This window comes from Syngnathoides biaculeatus, chromosome 13 (assembly GCF_019802595.1).
Source record: "Syngnathoides biaculeatus isolate LvHL_M chromosome 13, ASM1980259v1, whole genome shotgun sequence".
Lineage (NCBI taxonomy): Eukaryota > Metazoa > Chordata > Actinopteri > Syngnathiformes > Syngnathidae > Syngnathoides > Syngnathoides biaculeatus.
The window spans coordinates 20,868,850-20,895,876 of NC_084652.1; the positions used below are offsets into that span (position 1 = coordinate 20,868,850).

Below are 27,027 nucleotides of genomic sequence, written 5' to 3' on the forward strand. Positions count from 1 at the left end.
ACTTTTTTCTCACTCTCTCTCTAGAAAACAATCCATCCGTTTTCTTTGCCGCTTATCCTCACAAGGGTCGCGGGAAGTGCTGGAGCCTATTTAGATTATCCAATTAATGTTGCATGTTTTTGGGATGTGGGAGGAAACCGGAGTGCCTGGAGAAAATCCACGCAGGCACGGGGAGAACGTGCAAACTCCACACAGGCGGGGTCGGGATCGAACCCTGGTCCTCAGAACTGTGAGGCCAACGCTTTACCAGCTGCTACACCTTGCCGCCCCTCTCCAAAACCTTATGCATGTATTTTATTTTAGCCGTTCAGAGGTTGACTTGCTGGAGTGTTTCGGATTGTTGTCTTTCTGCTGATCCTGTGGGGGCACAGTATACCCACACATGTACATGGTCAAAATAGTACCACCTCAGTTAGGGCCAGAAAACAATCCCCGAAAAATGTAATAATAAAACACATGTCGTTTGGCAAGTTAAATAGCAAAAGATGTGTCCATGCTGAAAAAACCCAAGCTGAATTTCTTATGTCATACATTCATTTTTTTGCCCCTTTGCCAAGATCTGAACGACTTTGTTCTTTGCATCTCTGTGATCAAACTCAAGTGTTTTCTTTCAACCTTTTGGGGATGTCATTCCCAGTTATAAAATATATGTCAACTCAGAATGGAGCCTTTTTGTCACCTTAAATATTTCAAAATAAATATAAGCCTCTTCAATGTATACCCTGCAGTTATGCCCTGCTGACTGCGCTTAAAAAAACAAACACGTTCGCTCTGGCACACATACGCACACGCACGCATACACGCACACAGGCTATCTTAAGAGGTATAGCGATGCTGACCTTGTTTCTAAAATGGCGGCTCCATGCATGTGGCAGATGGCTTCTGTTATAAATTGCATGCTGCCATATTGAACAAAACAACATGCCGCGGCCTGTTTAAGAAAGGGGCAAAGTGCAAGAGAGAAAGGGACAGAGACAACAAAAGAACAGCAATTGGACAATCTGACAGAGTGGACTAAGAGGAAATCCTTATGCAAAAATGCTTAGAATAGGGTTCAAATCACTCAACACCTCACAATTTGATTAACCCATTTGTGTATGAGATTCAGTGCTAATCGGGTACATTTAACTCCATGATATTTAATAAAATATAATGGAAGAGATTAAATCAAATTTCTCAACAGGCAATACTGGTTTAGCGTTTAGCACATCGGCCTCACAATTAGTTTTGGGCTTGAGCCTAATTTGGAACATCTCTGTGCGTAGTTTGCATTTGCTTCCTGTTCTTGCATCAGTATTATTTGAGTGCTAGTAGCAGTACTGGTGTTGCATTTATGAAATTCAAGAACTGGTAGAGGGAACATTTTCTTGATTGAATCACAGAATGCTTTGCTAGTGTGTCAGGGCATCAGTTGAGACGAGCAAGCACCTCCTCCTTTTCTTTTGCAGTCATTATTAGCGGCTATGCTATAAATCTGCTGGAACAAATTTACTCCTTCCCTTCCCAAATAGGAAATGAAAAAAGGAAAACAGAAACTTCCAAACAGGTGAGAGGCAGATTATCTCTTCGTCTGGTTATCTCTTGTTACGTTTTTTTTTTTTTTTTTTAATGTATAATATAGCTTGAATGAATGTTTTCTTTATGCACTTCAACTCCCACCCAGGGACTGTTAATAGTTTAAAAACTTGATTTTTATTGAAAATTTTTTGGGGTTATTTTGGTGTTGGCCTTTGAAAAAACATTTCCATTAAAATGATGAAGAATGATAAAATACTTAATCGTCTGGATTTAAATATAAAATAAAGAAACAAATACCAGTCTTTAATCACAAATTTTATTTTTCATTTATGATACAGTATTAGCTTGCATATTCCAAATGCAATGTTTAAGTAAGTTTAAGTAAGTCTTAAGTTTGTTTTCATATGGTAAACTTTAACGTTACATTGAGGATCTGGCGAAAAGGAAAAACATGCAAAATTACTGTCAATTTTCAATAAATATTGACTTTGGCCTGCAACTTTATTAATTTTTCACTTTCAGATCAACTGTTCACTGTAAATTTGAATTTAACACATCCGATACAGCACATCCATCTCAGTTCTGAGTTCAAATCTGGGCTGAAACTGTCTTGGTTTAATTTTTAAAATAAATTGGGTACTTTCACCATTTTCCTTGACTTTGTATTTCAAAGTTAGTTATCCATAAAAATGTTCTGTTTGTTTTATGTAATAATATGATGAGGCGATTATACATTTATCTAAATGTATAATCGCCTCATCACAGTCAAAATGGCCCTCTGAGGAAAACCCTAACTAGTTTGGCAAATGACGAAAATGAGTTTGACAACTCTGCCAACTCTGCTGTAAAGTGCTAAAAGCAGATGACAAATTTACCTATGTTTGTGTACATTCACAACAGGTTTTTTTTTTCTTGGAAAGTCATAGGAGCTTGTTATATATTTTTTTTTTAATTGTTAGTCATTGCTCTTAACACATGCTTACATTCTTGAGTTCAGTGTAGCATATTGCACATAGCAGTATATGACATTGATACTCTTGTGGGATCTCAGTCATGAGCAATGTTCCCTCTAAGCTGCACTTGTTTCACACTCTCAGGAAAAACAGATCCAGTGCAGTGAACTACAGGCTGACGTCTTTCTTTCTTTTTTTTTTTTTTTTTAAAGACGGCAGCACACTGCCTCTCACAAAGAGCTGCTGCTCGGCCACACTGGGCCACACTACTACTTCCTAGTTTACCTGACACCATCCCCCTCGATTTTAAAGGGGTACACTCATAATTACAAATACGGGCTATGTGAATAATAGAAGAAAAAGTGGTGGATGAGATTTGATCTGAAGCCAAAGTAGAAAGTACAGGATGAGATGGTGTATAATGTTAAAATTCCACCTTGGCACAGCCTGATTGAGGATGAAAGCACAGATGATACATTGCCCAAAAAGTTAATTCTGGATTTTAAATATAGGAGGCAACATAACATTAACGTTAAAACTATTTGGGAGCATCCATCAGCTTTCAACATGCATTGCAAAAGATTTTCTGCAAGCAATAATTCAGTTTTACACCAAGAAAAACAGACGGGGATATCATTGTGGGTTAATAAAAAATCAAACAAAGTTTGAAGCGACAGTTCAAATTTATAGTTAAGAGTTTGCTTGGTAGGCTTATGGGCATGCTACCCTGAGAACGCCCGATCTTGTCAGATCTCGGAAGCTAAGCGGGTTGGGCCCTGGTTAGTACTTGGATGTGAGACCTCTGGGAATACCAGATGCTGTAAGCTTCTCTCCCCCGCTAAATGCAGAGGGGTTGCGTCAGAAGGGGCATCCGGGGTAAAACTGTGCGAAACAAATATGCATTCATCTAAGATGACACACTGTGGCAATCCCTAACGGGACAAGCCGAAAGGCAAAAAAGAAGAACTTGGCTTGGTATGTATTAGTATTGCAATGTATGTTTTTGTTTGTTGACATTTTCAGTGTAAGTTTGCAAAAACACAAAATTGTTCTTAAAAATGTTTTGATGGGAATGTAATGTGAACCTTTTAATGAGCCATGTAACTTAAATGGTTGTCACTGATTGACCACAGTGCATACGTCTGATGTTGCTCACAGTGGTCAAAATAAGCGCTCACGGCCTTTGTGTGTATGCTCAGACACGTAAAAAATCAGAGGAAACATTGGTCACGAGTCATGAGAGCGTTAGCGGTGTTCCAAGGAGGGATCCCGAGCCGCTGGGCCGGGGACCAGTACAGGTGCGTGGCACATTTGCTACTGGGTTGCACAGAAATAATTTATTAACAATCGCGTTCTGGCTCAATTAAATTTGGCCTCTACTCTATAGATGTAATCATAAAAGTGGATAGGATGTTGTCATACAAATCTATCAGAGCGAATAGCACATCTATTTTTTTCTTATCTCCATGTGTTCTTGTTCTCGATCATGACATGTAACGTAGGAACACGAGATTTGTTCCCACAAATGATAAGCCCACACGCTAGCAGAGATGACTGAAAAACAGGTCTCTGGACAGATTTTTTACAGATAAAAGTTAACCTGACAAGGCAGAAGAGGAGCCTACAACCTTGAAGAAAACGAAAACTTCTTTTAACAGACAATACAAGAATCCTACCTAAATTATGGTTTTGTCACAACAGGTGACTCTCAGGCACTAAATCTGATCTGCCAAATATGTGGCCAAAAGCGCCCAAAGGGGGCAATGAAGCCTTCAAAGCTGCTTCGGCACATAGAGACTCAGCACGCTGGAATAAAAGAAAAGACTTTGGGATTTTTTTTTTAAAGAAAAAAGCGCAAGCACAAAGGACAGTGACAATTAGTGAAGGCCAACACATCAACAAATGCGAATGGACTGAGAGCACCATACCTCATGGTGAATCATATTGCTGAAGCCAAGTAACCTTTGATGATTGGAGAAGAACTTATTATGCCTGCGACCAAGGATATTCGCTGTGAAGTTTTAGGAGAGGGTGCTGTTAAAGAAGTCCGGTCGTTTGGATTAACAATGTATCCAATAGGTCATGTCATATGTACTGTACTTGAAAATTTGAGGTTAATCCTCAATCATTTAATGGTGTTTTGAGAAGATTTTTATCGGCAATTACGGATTTTCTTGGGTGCCGCCATTTTGGCGAGTCACATGACCTACGTGGATGTGACGTATTACATGCCGCAACAAAGAAATCATCGCTGGTTTGTTGTGTCTTCACATGCGTGAATCGGAGCTTCAAGGCAGTCTTGTGTAACCTGTGGGATCAGTGGATGACGGATGGAGAGTACAGAGATTTCCCTCCAAAAGAACTTGCCACTGGCGGCGCATTTCACTGCCAATGAATGAGTCAACAAGCTTGCTTACTTTTGCAACATATTCATTTTGCTCGATAAATTCAATTTGTCACTTCAGGGAAAAGTGACAACTGTGTTTAAGTTGGCAGATAATATACCTGCCTTCAAAGCCAAACAGGAATTGTGGGAGTGGTGAGTGAAGGGAGAGATATTAGACATATTTCAGATAGTAGCAGGGATTTTGAAAGACACATCACCTGGTCGGGTGGTCTCACAGCTGGTTCTCAATCACCTATCTATGCTTTTACAAGAATTTGAGCACTACTTTCCAATCACAAAAGACCCAGGAACTGCGAAGGAATTTGTGACCCGTTTGTGTGTAAATTAAATGAATGGAGCATGTCTGTGCAACAGGAGGATCAGCTTGTAGATTTCACTAAAGACGACAACCTTAAACATACATTTGAGACAACAACTCTGTTGAGGTTCTGGATTAAAATAATTCGGAATAACCTGACATCGCCACAAGAGTGCTGAAAACCCCGCTACCATTTCCAATATCCTATCAGTGTCAAGCGGGCTTTTCTGCAATGACTGCAACCAATATAAAATTACGGCGCAGGCTGGACATAAGAAACGCACTATGCGTCTCTGTCTCCCATCACACCAAGATAACACCATCTTGTCTTAACGACACAAGCTCAGGCCTCCCGCTGATTCAGCGTATGGTACGTAATTTTCCCTGCACTTAACATTCATTTTTAGCCCCATCATGTTATTTTATATTTGCTGTATTTTTCTGCCACACATTGCCGGTCGGTGAAAAAGGCCCACACCACACCAGTCAGTGGTGCAAAAGAGGTTTGGGAGCACCATTCTAAAGCATTACACAATTACATGCGTACTATAGACCAAACAAAAATGTTGTCAAATCACCATTCATTTAGCATTGACTGAACAGAATTTACAGAAAATTGAGAAAGGACAGCTTTCAGGGGAAACACACTCAGATGCCCTTCCATTCATCTTCACTCCAAGTTTAGTTTTGCACCCAAACAGTTTGTTTGTCTGTATACAATGGTCGAAATGAATATTATAACATCACCAGTTTCTCACTAAATATAGTGTCAGAGAGAGAGAGAGAGAGAGAGAGAGAGAGAGAGAGGAGAGAGAGAGAGAGAGAGAGAGAAACACACTCAGATGCCCTTCCATTCATCTTCACTCCAAGTTTAGTTTTGCACCCAAACTGTTTGTCTGTATACAATGGTCGAAATGAATATTATAACATCACCAGTTTCTCACTAAATATAGTGTCAGAGAGAGAGAGAGAGAGAGAGAGAGAGAAGAGAGAGAGAGGCTGCTCTTAGCAGACCATCTTGGGTAGAAGGTGAAAGCCACATTTTCAGCTCTTTCCTTTCATAGTGCCATCATTGCTGTGATTTGAACCATCACAATGGCTTGACTTGACCAATTGACTCCTTTGACAGCAGAGTATGTTTGTCTTGAATTAAACTGCTTTGGCTCTCTGGTAGTATGGATTCCTTGATAATAAGACAAGATAGATACAATCGTTGGTTGAATTTTAAATGCAGTCAAACAAAAGATGGCTTTCCCCCTCCTTCCCCTTATTTAACTTTGACATTTATGCGTGCGCATGTTTCTTTGTTCATCTGTGGTCGAAATGAATATTATAACATCACCAGTTTCTCACTAAATATAGTGTCAGAGAGAGAGAGAGAGAGAGAGGCTGCTCTTAGCAGACCATCTTGGGTAGAAGGTGAAAGCCACATTTTCAGCTCTTTCCTTTCATAGTGCCATCATTGCTGTGATTTGAACCATCACAATGGCTTGACTTGACCAATTGACTCCTTTGACAGCAGAGTATGTTTGTCTTGAATTAAACTGCTTTGGCTCTCTGGTAGTATGGATTCCTTGATAATAAGACAAGATAGATACAATCGTTGGTTGAATTTTAAATGCAGTCAAACAAAAGATGGCTTTCCCCCTCCTTCCCCTTATTTAACTTTGACATTTATGCGTGCGCATGTTTCTTTGTTCATCTGTGGTCGAAATGAATATTATAACATCACCAGTTTCTCACTAAATATAGTGTCAGAGAGAGAGAGAGAGAGAGAGGCTGCTCTTAGCAGACCATCTTGGGTAGAAGGTGAAAGCCACATTTTCAGCTCTTTCCTTTCATAGTGCCATCATTGCTGTGATTTGAACCATCACAATGGCTTGACTTGACCAATTGACTCCTTTGACAGCAGAGTATGTTTGTCTTGAATTAAACTGCTTTGGCTCTCTGGTAGTATGGATTCCTTGATAATAAGACAAGATAGATACAATCGTTGGTTGAATTTTAAATGCAGTCAAACAAAAGATGGCTTTCCCCCTCCTTCCCCTTATTTAACTTTGACATTTATGCGTGCGCATGTTTCTTTGTTCATCTGTGCATGTGTGCACATCCAAAACTACTTAAAAGACTATATCATCATTCTCATGGTATTTACGCTTGATTAATCCGTTTTTATTTGTTCCTGATCAGTCAGGTGGGAAATTTGTTGCTGATACAGCTCTCTCTCCCTTCCACCTGTTCCACTCAGAGCTCTATTTTTGGGTGTCCTGTTTTACATTGACACATAAGATGAAAAGCACTGAATTAACCTGCTGCACACCCCCACAACTAGCGCTCACCCCTGCTTCTCTCATTTTCCCTTTTGTTACAGAATAGAGACACTCATGTCACCAATGGAAATATGACAAATTAGTCCCCCTCCGGTTAGTGAGTTTTCACTTGTGCAAGTTGGGACAGGGCTGCTGGGAAATCACAAATAAAACAATCCTGTTGTTATCGCATCAACAAACATTTTAAAAGGAAGGCATGGATGACTGAATGATGGATGTATGCATTGATGGATAGGCAGAGGGAGGAGATGATTCACTGTGGCCAATGTGTATTTGTGCATATGCTCGTCTGTTGTGCACAGATAGATGGCTGATTGAATGCAGGGCCATGTGGGTGTCTGTGTGAGAGAGAGCCTGCAAAGGGGTGCTGTGTTAACCTTGGAGCCTTCAGAACAGATGGGAGATGGGAAGGGCTGCAGGGGATATATTTGTTGCTTAGAGGGGGATGGATACCAGGGCACGTTTGCAAAGGAGCTATGAGGTCTAAAGGAAGAAGAATAGATGACAGGGTTTGTGTGTCTGCTTGACAGATTAGACTAATCAGAGTGACTGAAGCATACCAAAATCTACATTTAAGATAATTTGGTTTGTGTTTGTGCACATATTGGTCAGATGAAATTCAATGTTTTTTTTTGTGATGATCTTTTTTGGAAGCATTATCCAGGAAATCCATAACAGAGTATATTTGGCTAAAGCACAAAGATACAGCGAAATGGTAATCCAATCTGTTTTATTGACACCTTCAGAAATGTATTAAGGAGAACCCAAGAACACTTGTTTTAATAATTAGGAACTATGCATGAAACAACTGCTAAAAAGTCACCGACCACCAAACTATCCAATTTTTGTATTTGAACTCTTTAGTCCCCAATTTAGGATTGGGGCAAAATTGGACACATTGGTCTTCAGGCATAAGGAACACTGCCAGTACAAACTTTTTTAAATTTAGGAAAATAATCCCTCAATGTACATATTCCATATTTTTTGGGGGGGGGGGGTGCCACAGCCACCCCAGTGAAAAAAGGCGGATCAGAAGATGAGTTAATGCAGCATGCTAAAATTGGATTTCAAATGTACAAACACACTTTGGCCAAAATTATGACTGAAAAAAATAGCACTCTGTGTGCCTTTCATCCAAAAGTGTTCTGCTAAAGAGAGGAAATTCAGTTGTGGTAGTCTTTGAAACATTTTTTTTTAATGATAAAGAGGAATTGCACATTTCAGTTTCAAGGTCGCTGCACATAACACATTGATGGCGATTTTCCTCCTTGACTGACCAATGGTTGATTTCTGTACTTCTGGGGTAATTTAGTAAAAAAATGTTCATCCATCCATCTTCTATCGCTTATCCGAGGTCGGGTCACAGGGGCAGTAGCTTTAGCAGGGATGCCTCACTTCCCTTTCGCCAGGTACTTCATCCATCTCTTCCAGAAGGGATCCCTATGCGTTCCCTGGCCAGCCGAGAGATGTAGTCTCTCTAGTGTGTTCTGGATCATCCCATGGGTCTCTTTCCGGTGAGACGTGCCAAGAACACCTCACTAGGGAGTTCTCCGGGAGGCAACCAAATAAGATGCCCCGTCCACATCATCTGGCTCCTATCAATGCGGAGGAGCAGCAGCTCTACTTTGAGCCTCACCCGGATGACAGAGCTTATTACCCTATCTCTTAAGTGAGAGCCTGTAAACCCTGTGAAGGAAACTCATTTTGGACCCTCTTCTTCTTTCGGTCATGATCAACAGTCCGTCAGTTCTCACGACGATGGGCTCAGCGCGGCAGAACCGTCCCGGGCCAACCAACATCATTCGTTTCCCCCCAAAACACAACATCGTCATCATCGCTCTACAGGAAAAGAAGCTATCGGACCAATCAAAATTGGCTCGATGCAATGACTTTATCGTAGAACGTCGTGACCGCCCACGAGATGGCGGAGACGGCCTCTCTTCTCTCATTCATAACTCAATCCAATTCCAATTTCTGTTCACCCCGGGCAACGATCCGTATCTTGAGACGCTCGGGATTGCCGTGCACGTCAGATGTGAAGACATCTACCTGATCAACACGTACGTTCCTCCCTCTTCCTTGTGTCCACATGGATATGTTCCCAACATCAGCCCACTCCTGGTCGGTGATGACACGCTGGTCATGGGTGATCTAAATGCCCATAGCGATGCATAGCGCTCGGGTAATGACGCCCGCGGTCAATCCGTGCTCGCGTCAATCGAACAATCTAACTTCAGGATCCTAAATGAGCCCTAGGCAACCTGCGTAACTGCCATGTGCCAGAGCTCGCCCGATGTCACCTTCACCAGTCCCTCCCTCCTGGGGTCTACCTCATGGAGCGTGATGGCCGCTCTTGAATCGGATCACCTACTCATCCTGCTCACCATGGACTGTGAATACGCCAAATCGCGGAAGAAGGCACATTCATCAACTTCAAAAAGGCCAGAAGACCCAACCTTACCACCTACGTCGAAGACGAGGTAGCCAAGCTACCACCACCCACCTCTGTCATCGAGGCCGAAAGAAACTTCAGAGCCATCATCAACACGGCGTTGAAACGTTACATGCCCCGTGGCCGGATCAAAAACGTCAGACCCACCTTTCCAATGTCGGTCGTCCTCCTCGCCGACGAACGTGACGAGCAAACCAATCCCGCCGACCCACGGCTGCCTGAAATGAGTCATGAAATTGCAAAACTGGTCAGACAACACCGAGAAGCCAAGTGCCTCGACACTGTGTCCAAGTGCGACCTGAAAACTGGCGCCAAGCGCCTATGGCGAGTCGTTAAGAGCCTCTGTTGGAGCTCCAAGCCACCTGAAAATTAGGCGATAGTCTTCCACGGCTCAGCATGCCACGGTAACACCAAGTATGCCGACAAACTCAGCCAAACAGTTCGTCGAGCAGCCTGCCCATCCCAACCAACTACAACGCAAAGTCGAACATCTTGCATGGAACCTCCCGTGCTCCGCCGAACCACCGTCGTTCACACCCGGACAGGTCGGGACCGCCATACGGAATCTTAAGGCCTCCAAAGCGGTCGGCCTGGACAAAATATCAAACATGGAGCTCAAACTTACCTTACCTTGCCGACGTACAATCTATCAATTCAGTCGAATATGATCCCGGCCATTCGGAAAAGAGGGCGAATAGTGGCTCTACCGAAGCCTGGCAAACCGCCAGACCAAAGCACCTCATACTGCCCGATAACGCTACTATCCCCGGTAACAAAACTACTGGAATCCCTCCTCTTGCCTACATTGATGGAACATGTACCTTTGGCCGATCATCAACACGGATTCAGGAACCAGTGCACCAACGTCATTGCGCTCCATCAAATAACGTTGGCTATCATGAACGGCTTCAACTGCAAGGAACTGTGCAAAAGAATAGTGCTAGTGGCCCTTGCCCTATCCAAGGCGTTCGATGTTGTCAGCATTGCCCAACTAACCAACAACCTTCTCAGCACCACGCTACCAAATCATATCAAGCAATTGTTGTCATAATACCTACACGTCTTTTGTGAAATTCAGAAACTGTTGCTCATGCTCCCGGCAGATACGAATGGGCGTATCTCAGGGTGGTGTTCTATCCCCACTCCTGTTTAATCTATATATGTGAAAATCCCCATGCCGCCACCGATGTCGCTCTCACGTCATATGCCGATGACATCTCTATCTACTCGGCCGACAGCACTATCAATGCCACCTGTGAGCGTGTGAACAACTACTCCGACACCGGACATCAATTCCTTGTCGAACGGGAAACCCGTCTGTCAATCAAAAAAAGTACGGCAACGTTGTTCACCACTTTCACGGGCGAATTTCGGAGGAACCTACCAATCAGAATCAATAACCTGCTGATCCCAACGGTCAACCGCCCAAAAATCCTGGCCATTGTACTGGACACCATGCTCACCGTCGTTCCTCATGGTGAGTACACAGCCAAACTTATCACCCAACAAACGAACATACTCAAAGCCATCTATGGCTCAAAAACTGGGGCCCAAGTGACCTCAACTACAGCGCCTCAGTGTGGTCTCCCTCGCTCAAGCCATCGCACTGGAAGGAGATCCAGACTCAGCAGAACACCGCCCTCAGAGTCACCACCGGCTGCCGGATGTCACGTCCCATCGGAACGAGAGTGGGACCCAAATGCAGGACTCTGACGATGCCAGGAAGTTCAAGGAGAAACGTTTATTATATGCCAAGGTCGGGGATCGAGCAGGCAGTCCGGTGCAGCAGCGGTAGTTGGGACGTCGGGCGAAGAGAGCAGGTGAGCGGGCAGGCAGGAGTTGGTACACAGGAGAACGATCAAAGCAGACAGAAGTATCAAGGGAGTCAGGCTAACAAGGTTGGTCTGAGAACAGGCGAAGGTCGGTACACACGGGTTGTCGATCAGGGATACCGGAGCACACGAAAGAGACATTAAGCGCACCGAACTGGCGCCCACCACTCGTCTTCGAGGTGATATAAATACACGGACTAATCAGCCCACATGAGACGCAGCAAGTGTGCGCCTCAATCAGCGCACCCGCGCGGGCACCCGCACAGCTCGTGCTGGAGCGGCAGGATCATGACAGACGAAGACATCCCCACCGACACAGTGTTCGTCGGGACGGGCTACGTAGGCGACATCAAACAGCGGTTGAAGACATGGTGGCCGGTTACAAACCGGTAGACATCCTTGGTGGCTACCCTACCCCTGAGGTGGACAAAACCAAAATTGATCTTCCACGGGCCACAAGACCCAAACTATCGCAACTCCGCTCTGGACGAAGCCACATACTCAATGACTATATTGCTCATGTCGACAATACTTTCGTCAACCTCTGCCCAAAATGCGGACAGGGCCCTCACAACATGTAGCACATCTTCAACTGTGCAGCGGCTCCCACTATGTTGACCATAATGGACCTGTGGAAACACCCGAAGGAAGTGGCTGCCTTCCTGGAACAAGACTGAACAATGCGGTTGCCTGGCTACAACAACCACCACAACAACTGACAGCTTGTGATAATAGGTGAGGGTAGGAATGTAGATTGACCAGTGCATACAGAGCTTTGACTTTTGACTTCGCTCCTTCTTTACCACAATGGACATATACAATATCTGCATCACGCCAGATGCTGCACCAATGTGTCTGTCAATGTCTCGTTCCATTCATCCCTCATTCATGATTGACCCCAAGATACGTGAACTGAACTCCTCCACTTGTATAAGATCTCATCCCCAACCTAAAGCAGGCATGCCACCCTTTTCCGACTGAGGATCATGGTTTCAGATTTGGAGGTGCTATTTCTCATCCCAGGCCCTTCACAGGGCAGCGAACCACTCCTGTGAGAGTTGGAGATCACTGCTTAATGAAGCCAAAAGAATCATATCATCTGCAGAAAGCAGAGATGCAATACTGAGGCCACTAAACAAGTCACCCTCTACACCTTGACTGCGCCTAGAAACCCATCAGTTGCCTTGGGAGCCCCGCAGACCAGAAAGGTTTGATAACAGTCTTCCTTCCGCTTGATTGCATTCCTCACTGTTGGTCTCCACCAACCTGTTTGGGGATTGTCGCCACGACAGGCACCAACCACCTTACAGCCACAGCTCCTGTTGGCTGCCTCCGCAATTGCGTTTCAGAATATCATCCACTCGGACTCAATGTCCCCTGCCTCCCCATGAACATAAGCAAAGTTCTGTTGGAGGTGGGAATTGGAAGTCTTTCTGACAGGTGATTCTGACAGCCATTCCCAGCAGACCCTGTTTAGGCCTGCTCTGTCAGACCAACATCTTTCCCCATCATGAAAGCACCAACCAGGTAGTGACCAGTTGACTGCTCCACCCCTCTCTTCACCCGAGTGTCCAAGACATGCGGCCGCAAGTCTGATGACACAACTACAAAGTCAATCATCGAACTGTGACCTTAGGGCATCTGTGGACACCCTTATGCTCGAACATGAAGTTCGTTATGGACAATCAGTGAGAAGCACAGAAATGCAATAACAGAACACCACTCGGTGGAGAGCATTTCAGCTGTTTGGTACATTGCCACAAACAACAGTCAACTCCTGAGTGAAAGAGAGTCCATCCCCTCTTAAGAGAACTGGTACCAGAGCCCAAGCGGTGTGTGGAGGTGAGTTTGACAATATCTCACTCACCAGGTTGGGGTCCTACCCTGCCAGTGATGTGTTGTTCCATGTCCCTAGAGCGAGCTTCTGGAACCGGGATCACCAAGATCCTTGTTTCGCTACCACCTAACATTCATGACGTACACATGCTTAAGGCTGTGCAATTTAGCAATTTATGGAAAGGAGTGTTTAAAAAAAAAAGTGTGGTATTTAATAAGTGGTCATCAATTTTGTGAAAAAAAGGTGTGAATCAGGTGGCCCCTATTTAAGAATGAATCCAGCACTTGTTGAACATGCATTTCTCCTTGAAAGCCTCAGGAAAAATGGGTTGTTCAACACAATATTCAGAAAAACAGCGTACTTTGATTAAAACTTTGATTGGCGAATGGAAACTTTGTAATGATTGTGCAAAAAAGTATAGGCTGTTCATCCAAAATTTATCTTTAATCCCTTAAAATGGAAAGCAAAACCAGAGACACGTGGCAGAAAATACAAGACAACCATCAAAAAGGATTGCAGAATAACCATAATGGCAAAAGTTTAGCCAGTAATCAGCTCCAGAATGATCAAAGCGTCTGGAGTTACCTGTAAGTACTGTGACAGTGAGAAGACTTTGTAAAGCCAATCTATTTACAAGAATCCCCCACAAAGTATCCATTTAAAAAAGACATGTACAGAAGTGGTGATAATAAAGAACACATCAGCTGACCTAAAGAAAAATAGAGGTACATTTTGTGGACTGATGAGAATAAAAGTGTTCGTTTTGCTTTGAGGGGCCGCAGACAGTTTGTGGGATGAGCTCCAAATTCTGAATTCAATCCACAGTACACTGTGAAGCATGGTGGTGCAAGCATCATGATATGGACATGTTTCTCCGACTATGGTGTTGTGTCTATTTATCGCATACTAGGGATCACTGATCGGTTTGCATATGTCAAAATACTTGAAGAGTCCATGTCGCCTTTGAAACGGGTGTTTCAACAAGACAATGACTCCGAACACACGATTAAATATGCAAAGTCGTGGTTCCAAACCAACAAATTTAATGTTATGGCGTGGCCAGCCCAATCCCCAGACTTTAATACAATCAAGAATTTGTCGGGTGACATCAAAAATGCTCTTTCTGAAGCGAAATCAAGAAATGTAAATGAATTGTTGAATTTTGTAATATTTGTATTTTGGAGTGGAATAACTGCTGAAAGGTGCCACACATTGTTTTACTCCATGCCCAACAGAGCAAGCAATAAAAAGGAAAAGGTGGATTAATCTGGTTAGTCACATTGGACTGCTATTATTTTAAATACTATATATAGGTACAGCACATGTCTGAGTATACGCAGATGTATCTGTACATCTAAATATATACGTTTTTATTTATATGTAGTGTATATATGTAAATAACCCTTTTAATACACTGTATTCTGTGCAGTTTTTATGGCAAGAGTTAAGTCAAAGTGAATTTAATGAAGAGGTACAGTATGTGTTGTGTTTTTGTGGAGCCTTGAGGAAAATAGAATTCATGAAATATTTATTTGGAATTTGGAATGAGTACAAGGCTGGGTTTGTCTGTAGGGAGGCATTAGCTGAAAAAGACTATTTAAATCTGTGTGTCAACCTACATATATTTTGGCTCCCCGCCCAGTTCTGTTCCCTATCTGATTAATGTTAATGGTCTATGAGTGTAAATAATTATCTGCCTCCTCATTGGCGGACATAGGGTTTGGGTAGGCGGGTTTTTGAGCAGGTGACAGATGGCGGCACTGTGTGTGCAATTGTGGATATACAATGGAAAGATGGACAATGGCAGTTGTCCTCTATGCCCACATTCCATTCTCACATTTTTTTCCTTTCATCTCATATCCAAATCTTCACATGCTCTTGTCAATCATGTAGTGCAAGCTGATATTATGTTAATATGCATTACTGTCCACTTCAAGTGAAGAGTGACTGCCAGGTTTGTTCTTCCTGTAGTCTATTTCATGACACATAATGCAGATTTTGTTTGTGCAGTACTGAAAATACAAGAGCCTCATGTTTTATTATGAGTGTGCACTTTGTTTACCAGATGTAACCATCACACTGTCGAAGTAGGCACACCTGCAGTACTATGAACACAACAGACAATAAAAGGATGACACACACAGTTGTGTAATTTTGCTTGAGGATTAAAATCCATATACTTGGCAACATTCCAAGTTTGTCTGCATCACATTCATAAATTATTGTAAAAAATTATTATATGTTGCCATACTAACCCTACATTTTAGTACACGGCACAAGTTTGTGCGGCTGTGAGTGAGAGATCAGGGATATCTATGAATATCACTGCATTTTCGTTTCATCTGGGGGCTGTGGCATAAAGAACAAAAGCAGGGCAGGCTTTGAAAATGTTGTTTGTATGCTCTTGTCTGTTTGTGTATCTGCACACACTGTCAGATGCAGATCTTTTTTTATCAAGTGTCATTGCATCCCCATCCGCTCAAGACAATCTCTCTCTACCACACATTGCACTCAGGAGAGTACCTAAATAAGTAGTTTAGCTTGATAAACCAGGAAATGCAAATATTCCAAATATGACTATCTAAACACAATATATATTAATTTCACAGTGCCAATTGATAAAGCATACAGAGTAGTTATTTCACCTCTGGAAAGACCTTGGCTATTAATCGATTTTTATTTGTAATGAATACTACCTGAAAAGATCAATGGATGCCGGCAAAGGTTAACATGTGGCCGAACACGCTTCCATGTTCACGAGCCGTCAACCCGTCACTATGTGGGATTTATTCCTGATTGAGAATAGATCCAGCAACTAAGTATTTGTATGCGTCCAGAATTTTATCCGCTTTCAAACTTTTCCGTGTAGCGTTGAACAATGCTTTTATTTGCTTTCAAAGTTTTCCGTGTAAATTTCGACAACTTACTCACCAGATACATGTATATATCCAGTTGTCCAAGACAAGCGGAAGCGAATTAACAGTCCAATTTCTTATCGGCGAAAACATTGACTTTGGGATTAAATACGGGTCCTCTATGCTGAGTTTATCAAATTTTTCTACGTATCTTTGTTTATTTTCACCTTCTAAATGTCTAATGGTATCAGACAAGACTCTGGCCGTCGTGCTATAAGACATATTTCCGTGTCGTCTCCAACCGATGTAGCGTTGAACAACGCTTTGTTAGACCGGCAATAGGGCGACGTAAACAAAAGTCTCGTGATTTTATGACGTAGGTGCACGAGTTCTATAGTTAGCTAACACTGGCAGCAGTACTAATGACAAGAGCAACATTATGAAGTTTTACATTTTTACAAGTCATGACGTTAAATCAACAAATCAATGTTCTACTGTGATTGAAGGTTTTTCTACAACTTTACAATTCACTAATAAGATAAAATGTTGATCTTCATATCAATTCATCATAACATTTGGGCTTGGCCTACAGGATTTTATTGGCTATGCCCAATGTTGTAATGGTCATACTATAGAATAATGTATTTGTTTAGTGAATAATCCTGTAGATAATTTCCCTCCCGAAAAATCCCATTTGACGAGAACTGGCTAGGTGTGGTTCAAGGTTTAGCCACATAAACGCACATGATGCTGGGGCTAACTACAGTACATACATGTGATTAGAAGATTTTTGTATAATGTTTTGCCAGATAAGCTAACACAGTGGGGAAAATAAGTATTTGAACACCCTGCTGTATTGCAGTTTTTCCCACTTAGATTACATTTAGATACATTGTGATTTCTGGATTTTTCTTTTTAGATTATCTCTTTCACATTAGGCATGCACCTACGATGAAAATTTCAGACCCCTCCATGATTAATAAGTGGGAGAACTTGCAATATAGCAGGGTGTTCAAATACTCATTTTATTCACTGTAGCTTTCATCGCCCAGTGCCAACCCTGGTACTGTATCGGCAGATAAGTGCACAATAACATATGATGTCTATATAAGATGCCTTTGTCACAAAAACCTGGGGGTCCTAGAAACTACTACTACCTATTGAGAAAAACTCAGTAAACAAGAGAGGATTTTTTTTGTGTGTTTTCCTGCTTCCACCTTTTAACCCCACATTTACTTTCAACCTTCTTACAATATGTACTGCAATATTACCTTAACTTGAGAATAATACCGTGATAAAACTGAACCATGAGATAATGAGATTTGAGTGCCCTTGACCGAACAGGGCATGCTCAAGATTGCCACGGGCCAGCAACAAATTTTAGGGTGCTTGCCCTTTAACTTCGAGCACTTGATGTACCGTATAATAGTTAAGATAAATCATGTTTTTCCATAGTACACAATATGATTTTTAGACTTTACGCTGATTTGATTGGTTGATATCTGTATCAGCTCAACTCGAGCATTTTATGTTAATCGGCTTTATTGTTTTAATTCATCCATCTGATCAATGAAGTCATTGATCGGCTCCTGCCTGAAGATACCTGGGTTACACTCTTTCATGCTATTCTCTCTGGTCCTCTTGGATAAATTTCGAAGGGAATGAGACTGTCAAACGAGAGACACTAACGCTGTTGTGCTAGACTTCCAGTGGCTTCTCAACCCACTGGAAATGGGCAACGGGTTAGCGAATCTCATCCGTTTTACTGCTGCCTCGCAATGCAACGTCTATAGGTGCCAGATGACAAGACATGTTGCTAAGTGACAAAACACAACACTTCAGGCAAGATTTATTTCTTTCAGTTCTGGGTACAGTTTCAAGGCCAGTTGCACACGATATTAGGAGAACTGGGTGAAATTATTTATGAATAAACAAGTGCAGTTCCATTGGATCGCTAACTGCATGAAGTAAGGGTGCTTTTTTTTTTTTTTTTTTTTAATAAAGTGGGGTATTCGCCCTAGCTAGTTTTTAGCCCTGCCCACAAAATCAGGAAATTTCGGATGAAATAGTTTTAAGAGAAATCCCAATGATTTAGTACCATTTTATTCTCAGTCTTTGCATGTCTTCAGCACTTATATTCAACCATATTTAATGTATTTAAAAACGAAACACAAAAATTAGTTTGATTGCACAATAATTGTGACGGTGAGCGGTTGATTCCGCAGGTGGTTTATTTGTTTGGCCTGTGTGTGGCTTTTTTTTTTTTGGGGGGGGGGGCATGATTCTCCCTGCTTTGGCCCAAAATAAACCTGTCATTATATTGCAGTTTACTCATGCTTCCAGCTTCACGCTTCTCCTATTACCCGCCAGTTTTGAAGTACTTGATGAATCCCTGAGGTTGCTATTGGTTTGGTTAGGTAAAAAAAATTGTAAACTTCTCACCTTGGAAAATACTGACCAACCAGTCAATGTTAGAAGTCAGTGTATTTTTAAGAAGTTGGACTGAGTTTGACCATTTCAATTCCAATAAAGTGAAAGATTACGTCACTTGTTAAAACAAATGATTTATAAATGAGGAAAGAATGGCTACGCCATGTGCTATTCTGAAATCAGAAAGTCAGCAAATAAAAAATACCATTTAATTATTTGTACACTATCAAAACCCCCCTGGTTAGATCCTGATGACAGCTTTATGGGGTTGCAGGCTTTGTCACAACCCAAGAAAGGGTATGTTGTCGCATTTTGGCTGCTGCTTCTCCTTTTTTGGATGATCTCTTGTCATACTGAGCAAAAGTAGAACCCCTCAGACTAATGTAGTGGTTACCTCCTCTTAATCAACGTATTAATCAATCAAAAGTGGTCAAGAAACCAACAAATTTAGAGCCTTTTTTTCATGAAATATATATATAATTTATATATCATCTAAATATATATATATATATATATTATTTTGACCATATACCATATTTTATACTTTGTCACATTCTTTCCCCTGTATTAATCAGTCTTTGAACCAAAGAAACTCTAAGGATGGGACTTTAGTTGAAGCCAACATGAGGGATTCAAACACTTTAAATCTTGGTCACCTCACGAACCTATGAAAAATCATTCAATATCATGTTTGAGCACTGAATGGTCCAATGTGAGCAACCCCCTTCATTTTGTGTGTTTTTTTTTTTTTTTTTTTAAATAACTACAGTATATAGAAACATGAAAAGCAGGGGTAGCAGTGTTTCCAAGTGGAGATGCCAATACGGTGTGTGTTTTGTACTTTCCGCCTGTTATATGGGTTATGAACTTGCTTTCTCTTTTATTCTTCCTTGTTTCTCTCCTTATAAAATCCTACGAAGGCAAAGTTAGTCCTTAAAACTAAAGAAACAAAAAATGTGGGGAAAAGTTGAGCCGTTGTGAAGATGTTTTTTTTCCCCTTTATAACACTCGAAGAATCCAACTTAAAATTCCTTCGATCTCCTCTCTGTCTTGTGCAGGATTTCACCTGAGTGGAACGGTAACCGAATCAGCATCTTCATCAGAGCCACAGGTCACCCACAAGGTAGCCATCAGCTTTGATCGTTGCAAGATTACCTCTGTCACCTGTGGCTGTGGAAATCGTGACATTTTCTACTGCGCCCATGTGGTGGCGCTGTCTCTATACAGGATCCGGAAACCTGAGCTGGTAATGTATACATACTATACAGTTCAGACTAAAGCCCAAGTCCAATATTATTGTTATGTGTAGACCAATTATGATAGCATTTTATTCAATACTTGCTGAGAATTTTGCCATCACAGAATACGTATTTATTGTATTTAATATATTGCTGCATAATGAAAGACCAGGGTTTGTGGCATTTTTTTGTATCGTTGGGGTACATATGATGAAAAGTTTGCTTTGTTTTCATTGTGTACATTTTTCAGGTGAAGCTTCGGTTGCCCATCTCAGAGACATTGTTCCAAATGAACAGAGATCAACTCCAGAAGCTGGTCCAGTATCTGATAACAGCCCACCACACAGAGGTGCTGCCCACAGCTCAGAAACTGGCCGACGAGATCCTTTCATCCAACTCGGAGATCAACCAGGTTCATGGTGTGGCAACATACAGTACTTCTTTCCTCATGTTTGTTTTGAGAGGAATATGTAATTTTTGAGTATGTATGAGTAGTATGACAGCCCCACTGACCTGCCCCTCTTACACTGACAGAGCAGAGCCAATTTAACAAAATCAGTCACTGTTGCCATCTTGGAGGCCCCGTAGCTCAGTGGTTAGAGCACTGGTTTGGTAAACCAGGGGTTGTGGGTTCGTATCCCACTCGGGTCTCCAACTACCTGAGAAGGGTTGCGTCAGGAAGAGCATCCGGCGTAAAAATTGTGCCAAACATATATCTGCGTTCCTCTGAGATGACACGCTGTGGCAACCTCGAAAGGGACAAGCCGAAAGAAACACACACACAGTCACTGTTGCCATGTTAGTGATTTGGTAGCTGTATTTAAGCCTCAAGCAACTATTTTACATAAGCATGACCAGCGGGTTCAACTACTGCTAAGAAACAGACAATCTGAATCGAAAAAAAATGTTCAAGATGTTTGGCATATGACAAGAAAGGAACCCGATGGAAGGCCATAATGTAGTCACTGGGATAACCTTGTACTCATATTGGGTTAAACTCACAAACTGAATGGAAATGCTTCATATGGACACCTCAATCTGAATAAATTGATCGAATCCAAATGGAATTTCATTGGGTTTCCTTTAACCCAACAGAAGTCAATGTATTGGGGAAAAAAGGGGTGGGTGTACTCCACCAAGTACCGATTCATATACAGTGAAGAAAATATGTATTTGTACACCCTGCTATATTGCAAGTTCTCCCACTTAGAAATCATGGAAGGGTCTGAAATTTTCATCGTAGGTGCATGTCCACTGTGAGAGAGATAATCTAAAAATAAAAATCCAGAAATCACAGTGTATGTTTTTTTAACAATTTGTGTGATACACCTGCAAATAAATATTTGAACATCTGTCCATCAGCTAGAATTCTGACCTGGTAGTCTGCCTTTAAAAGTCCACCTCCACTCCATGTATTATCCTGAATCAGATGCATGTGTGTGAGGTCATTAGCTCCATAAAGACACCAGTCCACCCATACAATCAGTAAGACTCAAACTTGTAACTTGGCCAAGACCAAAGAGCTGTCCAAAGACACCAGAGACAAAATTGTACAACTCCACATGGCTGGAAAGGGCTATGGAGAAATTGCCAATCAGCTTGGTGAAAAAAAGGTCCACTGTTGGAGCAATCATAACAAAATGCAAGAAGCTAAACATGACTGTCAATCTCAATCAGAGTGGAGCCCCATGCAAGATATCACCTCGTCGGGTCTCAATGATCCTTAGAAAGGCGATAATTCAGCCACGGAATGTTCCCTTGCTTAAACTAGCACATGTCAAGGCCTGTCTTAGGTTTCCCATTGACCATTTAGATGATACAGAGGAGTCATGGGAGAAGGTTTTGTGGTCAGATGAGACCAAAATGGAACCTTTTGGTCATAATTCCACTCACCGTGTTTGGAGAAAGACGAATGATGAGTTCCATCCCAAGGACACCATCCCTACTGTGAAGCATGTGGGTGGTAGCATCATGCTTTGGGGGTGTTTTTCTGCACATGGGACAGGATGACTGCACTGTATTAAGGAGAGGTTGACCGCGGCCATGTATTGTGAGATTTTGGTGAACAACCTCTTTCCCTCAGTCAGAGCATTGAAGATGGATGGTCAACAAGACAATGACCCGAAGCATACAGCCGGGAAAACCAAGGAGTGGCTCCGTAAGAAGGATATCAAGGTTCTGGGGTGGCCTAGTCAGTCTCCAGACCTAAACCCAATAGAAAATCTTTGGAGGGAGCTGAAACTCCATGTTTCTCAGCGACAGCCCAGAAACCTGTCAGATCTGGAGATCTGTGTGGAGGAGTGGGCCAAAATCCCTCCTGTAGTGTGTGTGCAAACCTGGTGAACAAATGCATGATACGTTTGACCTCTGTAGTTGCAAACAAAGGCTACTGTACCAAATATTAACATTGGTTTTCTAAGGTGTTCAAATACTTTTTTTTTGCTGTTGTATCACACAAATAAATCATAAAAAAAATCATACATTGTGATATCTGGATTTTTATTTTTTGATTATCTCTCTCACAGTGGATATGCACCTACAATGAAAATTCCAGACTCCTCCATGATTTCTAAGTGGGAGAATTTGCAATATAGCAGAGTGTTCAAATACTTGTTTTCTTCACTGTCAGCCATCAAATACTTACTACCCTCCATTGAATTTCTAAATAATTTTAATCTTTTGCTTTATTTGAGTTTCTAGATTTTCATTTTTATATTCTGTTTCTGTTAAAATTCACCTACCATTGAAATCATTGACTGTTTGTGTCTTGGGTAAATTTACAAAATCAGTGGGGGATCAGATAATTATTTGCTCCACTATATACCAGTTGGAAAGCGTTCCACCCATTAAATAGCCTGTATGTAAGCCCAAAGGCTATTGCACATTAGAACCTTGCTGTACCTGAGACTTGCAAAGGCTGGTTTCAAATGGCTCATTTCATTACTAGACTTCTGCAACCATTTCCCATCCTCATACTCGAGGCAGAATGGTTGAGAACATTGCAGAAAAAGTCAAGTAACTGGAGAAAATATGAAAAGAAATGGAACATCAGAGGAGTTACCTGAATTAGCGACATGGTGAATTTGAAGTAGCCTTCTAAACACTTTTTGTTTTCAGTTTCATCCTGCTTCGTTAATATTGACATTCTACAGCTCTCCAGCTCAGCAAACCAACATCGTGCTTCCTGTCTATGTTTGTCAAGACAACAGGTCATGGCGGCTGTTTATCCATGAGCAAGGCTTTGATTGAGGAATGTTACCATTTGTGTGGTTGTTTCCCACAGCCAGATTGAAACACGAGTCTTTTCAGTTCCTCTGCTTCTTGCTTTGATCAAGGCAAATCCCTGCCCCCTTCCTTTGCCCCTTCCAAATCAGACTTTTTAGAAACAGTGACACACACACACACACGCGCGCACACACAAAATGTGGAACAGAAGAAAAAAGAAAACCAAAGCAAACCTGCTGCAGAGAATAAGATAAATAGTGTATTCCTCATTTTGTTGATTTCAATTTGCAGAGCTGGGCAAATCTTGGACTAAAGAGGAAGTCTGATGGTTTTTTACAGAGTATGTTTTGAAATTCATTTCCCATGCTCTCGATCTGTTAATAAAACTGAGTCTGAGAACATGACACAATTGAGCGAGCAAATGAATTCAAACACCAACAAAAGTTTGCACTAATTTTCATTTTATGCTTTATCCCCCCATGTTTCTACATGATGACCTGCTATTTAAGTGTGCGTGTTTGTCTTCCTCCAGGTGCTCCTGATCCAACTGCCGGTGCCAGCATTGACGATGACAACTGCTGGCATCTGGATGAAGAACAAGTCAGGGAACAAGTCAAGCAGTTTCTGTCCCAGGGAGGATACTACGGCTCTGGGAAGCAACTCAACTCCATGTTTGCCAAGGTATATTTTCTTCTGCTGGATTTACTTTAGTATTCTTCACAAGTTTCTCTTGAAAAGCACAACCAGTAAGCAAGCAGGCTGAACACACAGGAGATAAAATTTAATGCTATGATATTGTATTTGTTTTTGAAGGCATGAAACCGCACAAGTACTGACATATAGAAATGTGTAGACATGCAATTCTCTCCTAAGAAAAGGTACAGTCCTGACAGAAATAAAAAAATTCTCTTCTATTCTAGAACTTTCTGCATTCAGTAATTAGCTTGTATTACACATTGTTGAAATGGAGAGAAATCCATCCATCCATTATATCCATCCTGGGCGTGCTGGAGCTTACCCTAACTGTTTATGGCTGAGACATGGGGTACACCCTGAATTTGTCACCAGCCAGTCGCATGGCGCATTTAAACAAACACATTCACACTTATGGCCAATTTAGACATCAATCCACCTACTATGCATGTTTTTGGGATGTGTTGGGAAACCGGAGTACCCATAGAAAAATCACACAGGCATGGAGAGAAGACGGAAACTCCACGTGGACGGAGCCGGTATTTGAACCCCTGTCCTCAGAACTGTGAGGCAGACGTACTAACTAGTCGTCAACCGTGTATTTCAAAAAAGGATTTAACACATACTATTCAAAATTATTGAATTATTACTATTGAACTTGCTATTCAGCACTGAGAAATGCCACATTGGTCTGGAACTAAATTTATGTTTGTCAAGTGAACCATCTGTATTCATTTCAATAGCACAAAGAAAAATGGCACCCGGAGGCCACAACAACATGTGGAACTTAAAAAATAATTTTTTTTAAAGTTTGAGTATTAGCAGGTCTTCAGCATGGTTCAGTATAACTCTGGAAATGCTCATTCAATTTTTGAGATTATATAGATGCACTTTCTTGGTGCCTCTTGAATGTGAAATAAATTCACTCTGAAGACAGAAAAATATATGCTGTTAAATTTTCTGCTTTTGATTTTCAGGGATATTGAATGGATACCAAAAAAGTGCTAGTCATGCATTTTCTAAAAGTCAAATTGTCCTGTATTGGATAAGAAATATAAAGAGAAAAATTGATATGCCTTGCTCCTGTATTAATATCTGTCCAAACCTGGCCTCGTGATAATTTTCACAGTAGATTAGGCTGATTATAGTTTTCTTTCATGTTGAGCATTCCATATGTCAGTTAAACTGACTTGAAAGACTACTAATTACAAACTGTAACAAAAACTCTTTTTGGGGGGTGGGGGGTGTTTCTAGGTGCGTGAGATGCTAAGAATGCGTGACTCCAATGGTGCCCGTATGCTGACTCTCATAACAGAACAGTTTATGGCAGACTCCCGACTTTCACTATGGAGACAGCAGGGCACAGGCATGACGGACAAATGCAGGCAACTTTGGGATGAGTTGGGTAAGAACTGTCAGGGAAAAAAAAAAGGATTTATGTGGTTTCTCCCTATTCTTTACCTGTCTGGGTCTATCCTCTATCTCATGGCTCAGAGTGAACAATTAAGGCTTTAAATCAATAAAGTTGCTTAGATTCTGAGCAATTAATCAGAGCATTCAGGTCACTGAGAACACTTCCTAGGTGGGTGAAGAGAACAGAAATTAGTTTCCTGTTTGCCATTGATCTCACTGAATCAACTAAGAAAAAAACAACCATTTTTAATGATACATGGTAATATTGAAAAACAAAAACCAACCGGTTGCTGTATAAAGTGTTGTTAAAACAAATGTTTGACAAACTCTGGTAAAGAAATAAGACTTGCTGTTTGAAACTTGTATTGTTTAAAAATGTGTATCCTGCCTTTTTTACTACTTTCACCACTGTTTTACTCAGTATTTTGATCACTTGAAAAACCATGTACAATGAGTTGGTAATGTGACTGCCCTAGGTGCATTGTGGGTATGTGTGGTATTAAACCCTCACTGTAAAAGTGAGGAGAAGAGCACTTGGCTTAAGCAGCTGAAGAAGTGGAGCGACATGGATGTATGCCCGCTGGAAGATGGCAACTATGGTAGCGAGCTCCCAAACATCACCAATGCCCTGCCACAGAGCAACCTTGCCCAGGGTCAGTATCAAAATACTTATTAATTAATTAATTACAGTATAGTCTTACTAAACATTTAGAGATGTACGGATACCATTTTTTTCTGCCCGAGTACAAGTAAAGTGGTGCCTCTATTTAGGAAATTGAGCTGTTCTGAAAGTCACTTCGTGGCGTGAAACCTTCATAAATAGAAACGCATTTTACATGTAAATAGCCTAATCCGTTCCTAATCCTGAATGTTTTTCATAACTAGAGACAAATATTTTCTGGGGAGGTTTTCGTAACATGAATCTTTCATTATTGAGACTTTCGTAAGTAGATGTACCACCAGACTTACATTTGATGATGAAAATGAACGAATATGCCATGTTGCAGTGCCCTGGACTGGCATCGTGATATGAACTCAGGTGCCCAGTTCAGACCTTGAGAGACCCCCTTGCAAGACGTTCCATCCCCATAATTCTCTCAGGTGGCCGCCATCTTCCATTTTGGAGAGCATAATTTCCTGTCAAAGGACCTTTCCGACCTGTCAATCACTCGTACAATAAAAGCCAATCAGATAACCGCATTGTCTTAACCCCTGGCTTGACATGCCCCTCTCGCCGTGTTGTCCCACAAGCAATGCTGGTTGTCAGTAAAAAAGAAAAAGAAAAGTTAATGTTATGAAGAAAATGTCCTCAGATGTGCTTGGGGAACATGCAATTCTGATGAAAGATATCCTGCTGGGTTACAAGGGGCCCTGTTGATTAATTTTCCAAAGCCTAAAACACCGTTGACGAAGTGTCTACGATGAATTAAGGCTCGCGGAAGACCGCACGTACAATTAAATTTGGACAATATCAACAAACACAAGGCTGTATGTTCAAAGGTAAGTGAGGGAGAAGTATCTTCTCTGAGTTTGATTTGACATTGCA

At 41.6% G+C, this 27,027-nt stretch overlaps 1 protein-coding gene and 1 pseudogene across 1 annotated transcript in view; both read left to right on the top strand.

Moving 5' to 3' along the window:
* zswim5 (zinc finger, SWIM-type containing 5) overlaps nucleotides 1-27,027 on the top strand; it is an 87,772-nt gene that overhangs the window by 37,799 nt on the left and 22,946 nt on the right. The window contains exons 2-6 of the mRNA XM_061840511.1: nucleotides 19,971-20,158; nucleotides 20,401-20,569; nucleotides 23,908-24,056; nucleotides 25,323-25,473; nucleotides 25,958-26,134. Coding sequence (XP_061696495.1) covers nucleotides 19,971-20,158; nucleotides 20,401-20,569; nucleotides 23,908-24,056; nucleotides 25,323-25,473; nucleotides 25,958-26,134 — 834 coding nt within the window. The remainder of the gene's footprint in view (nucleotides 1-19,970; nucleotides 20,159-20,400; nucleotides 20,570-23,907; nucleotides 24,057-25,322; nucleotides 25,474-25,957; nucleotides 26,135-27,027) is intronic.
* Nucleotides 3,181-3,298, top strand: LOC133511625 (5S ribosomal RNA; annotated as a pseudogene).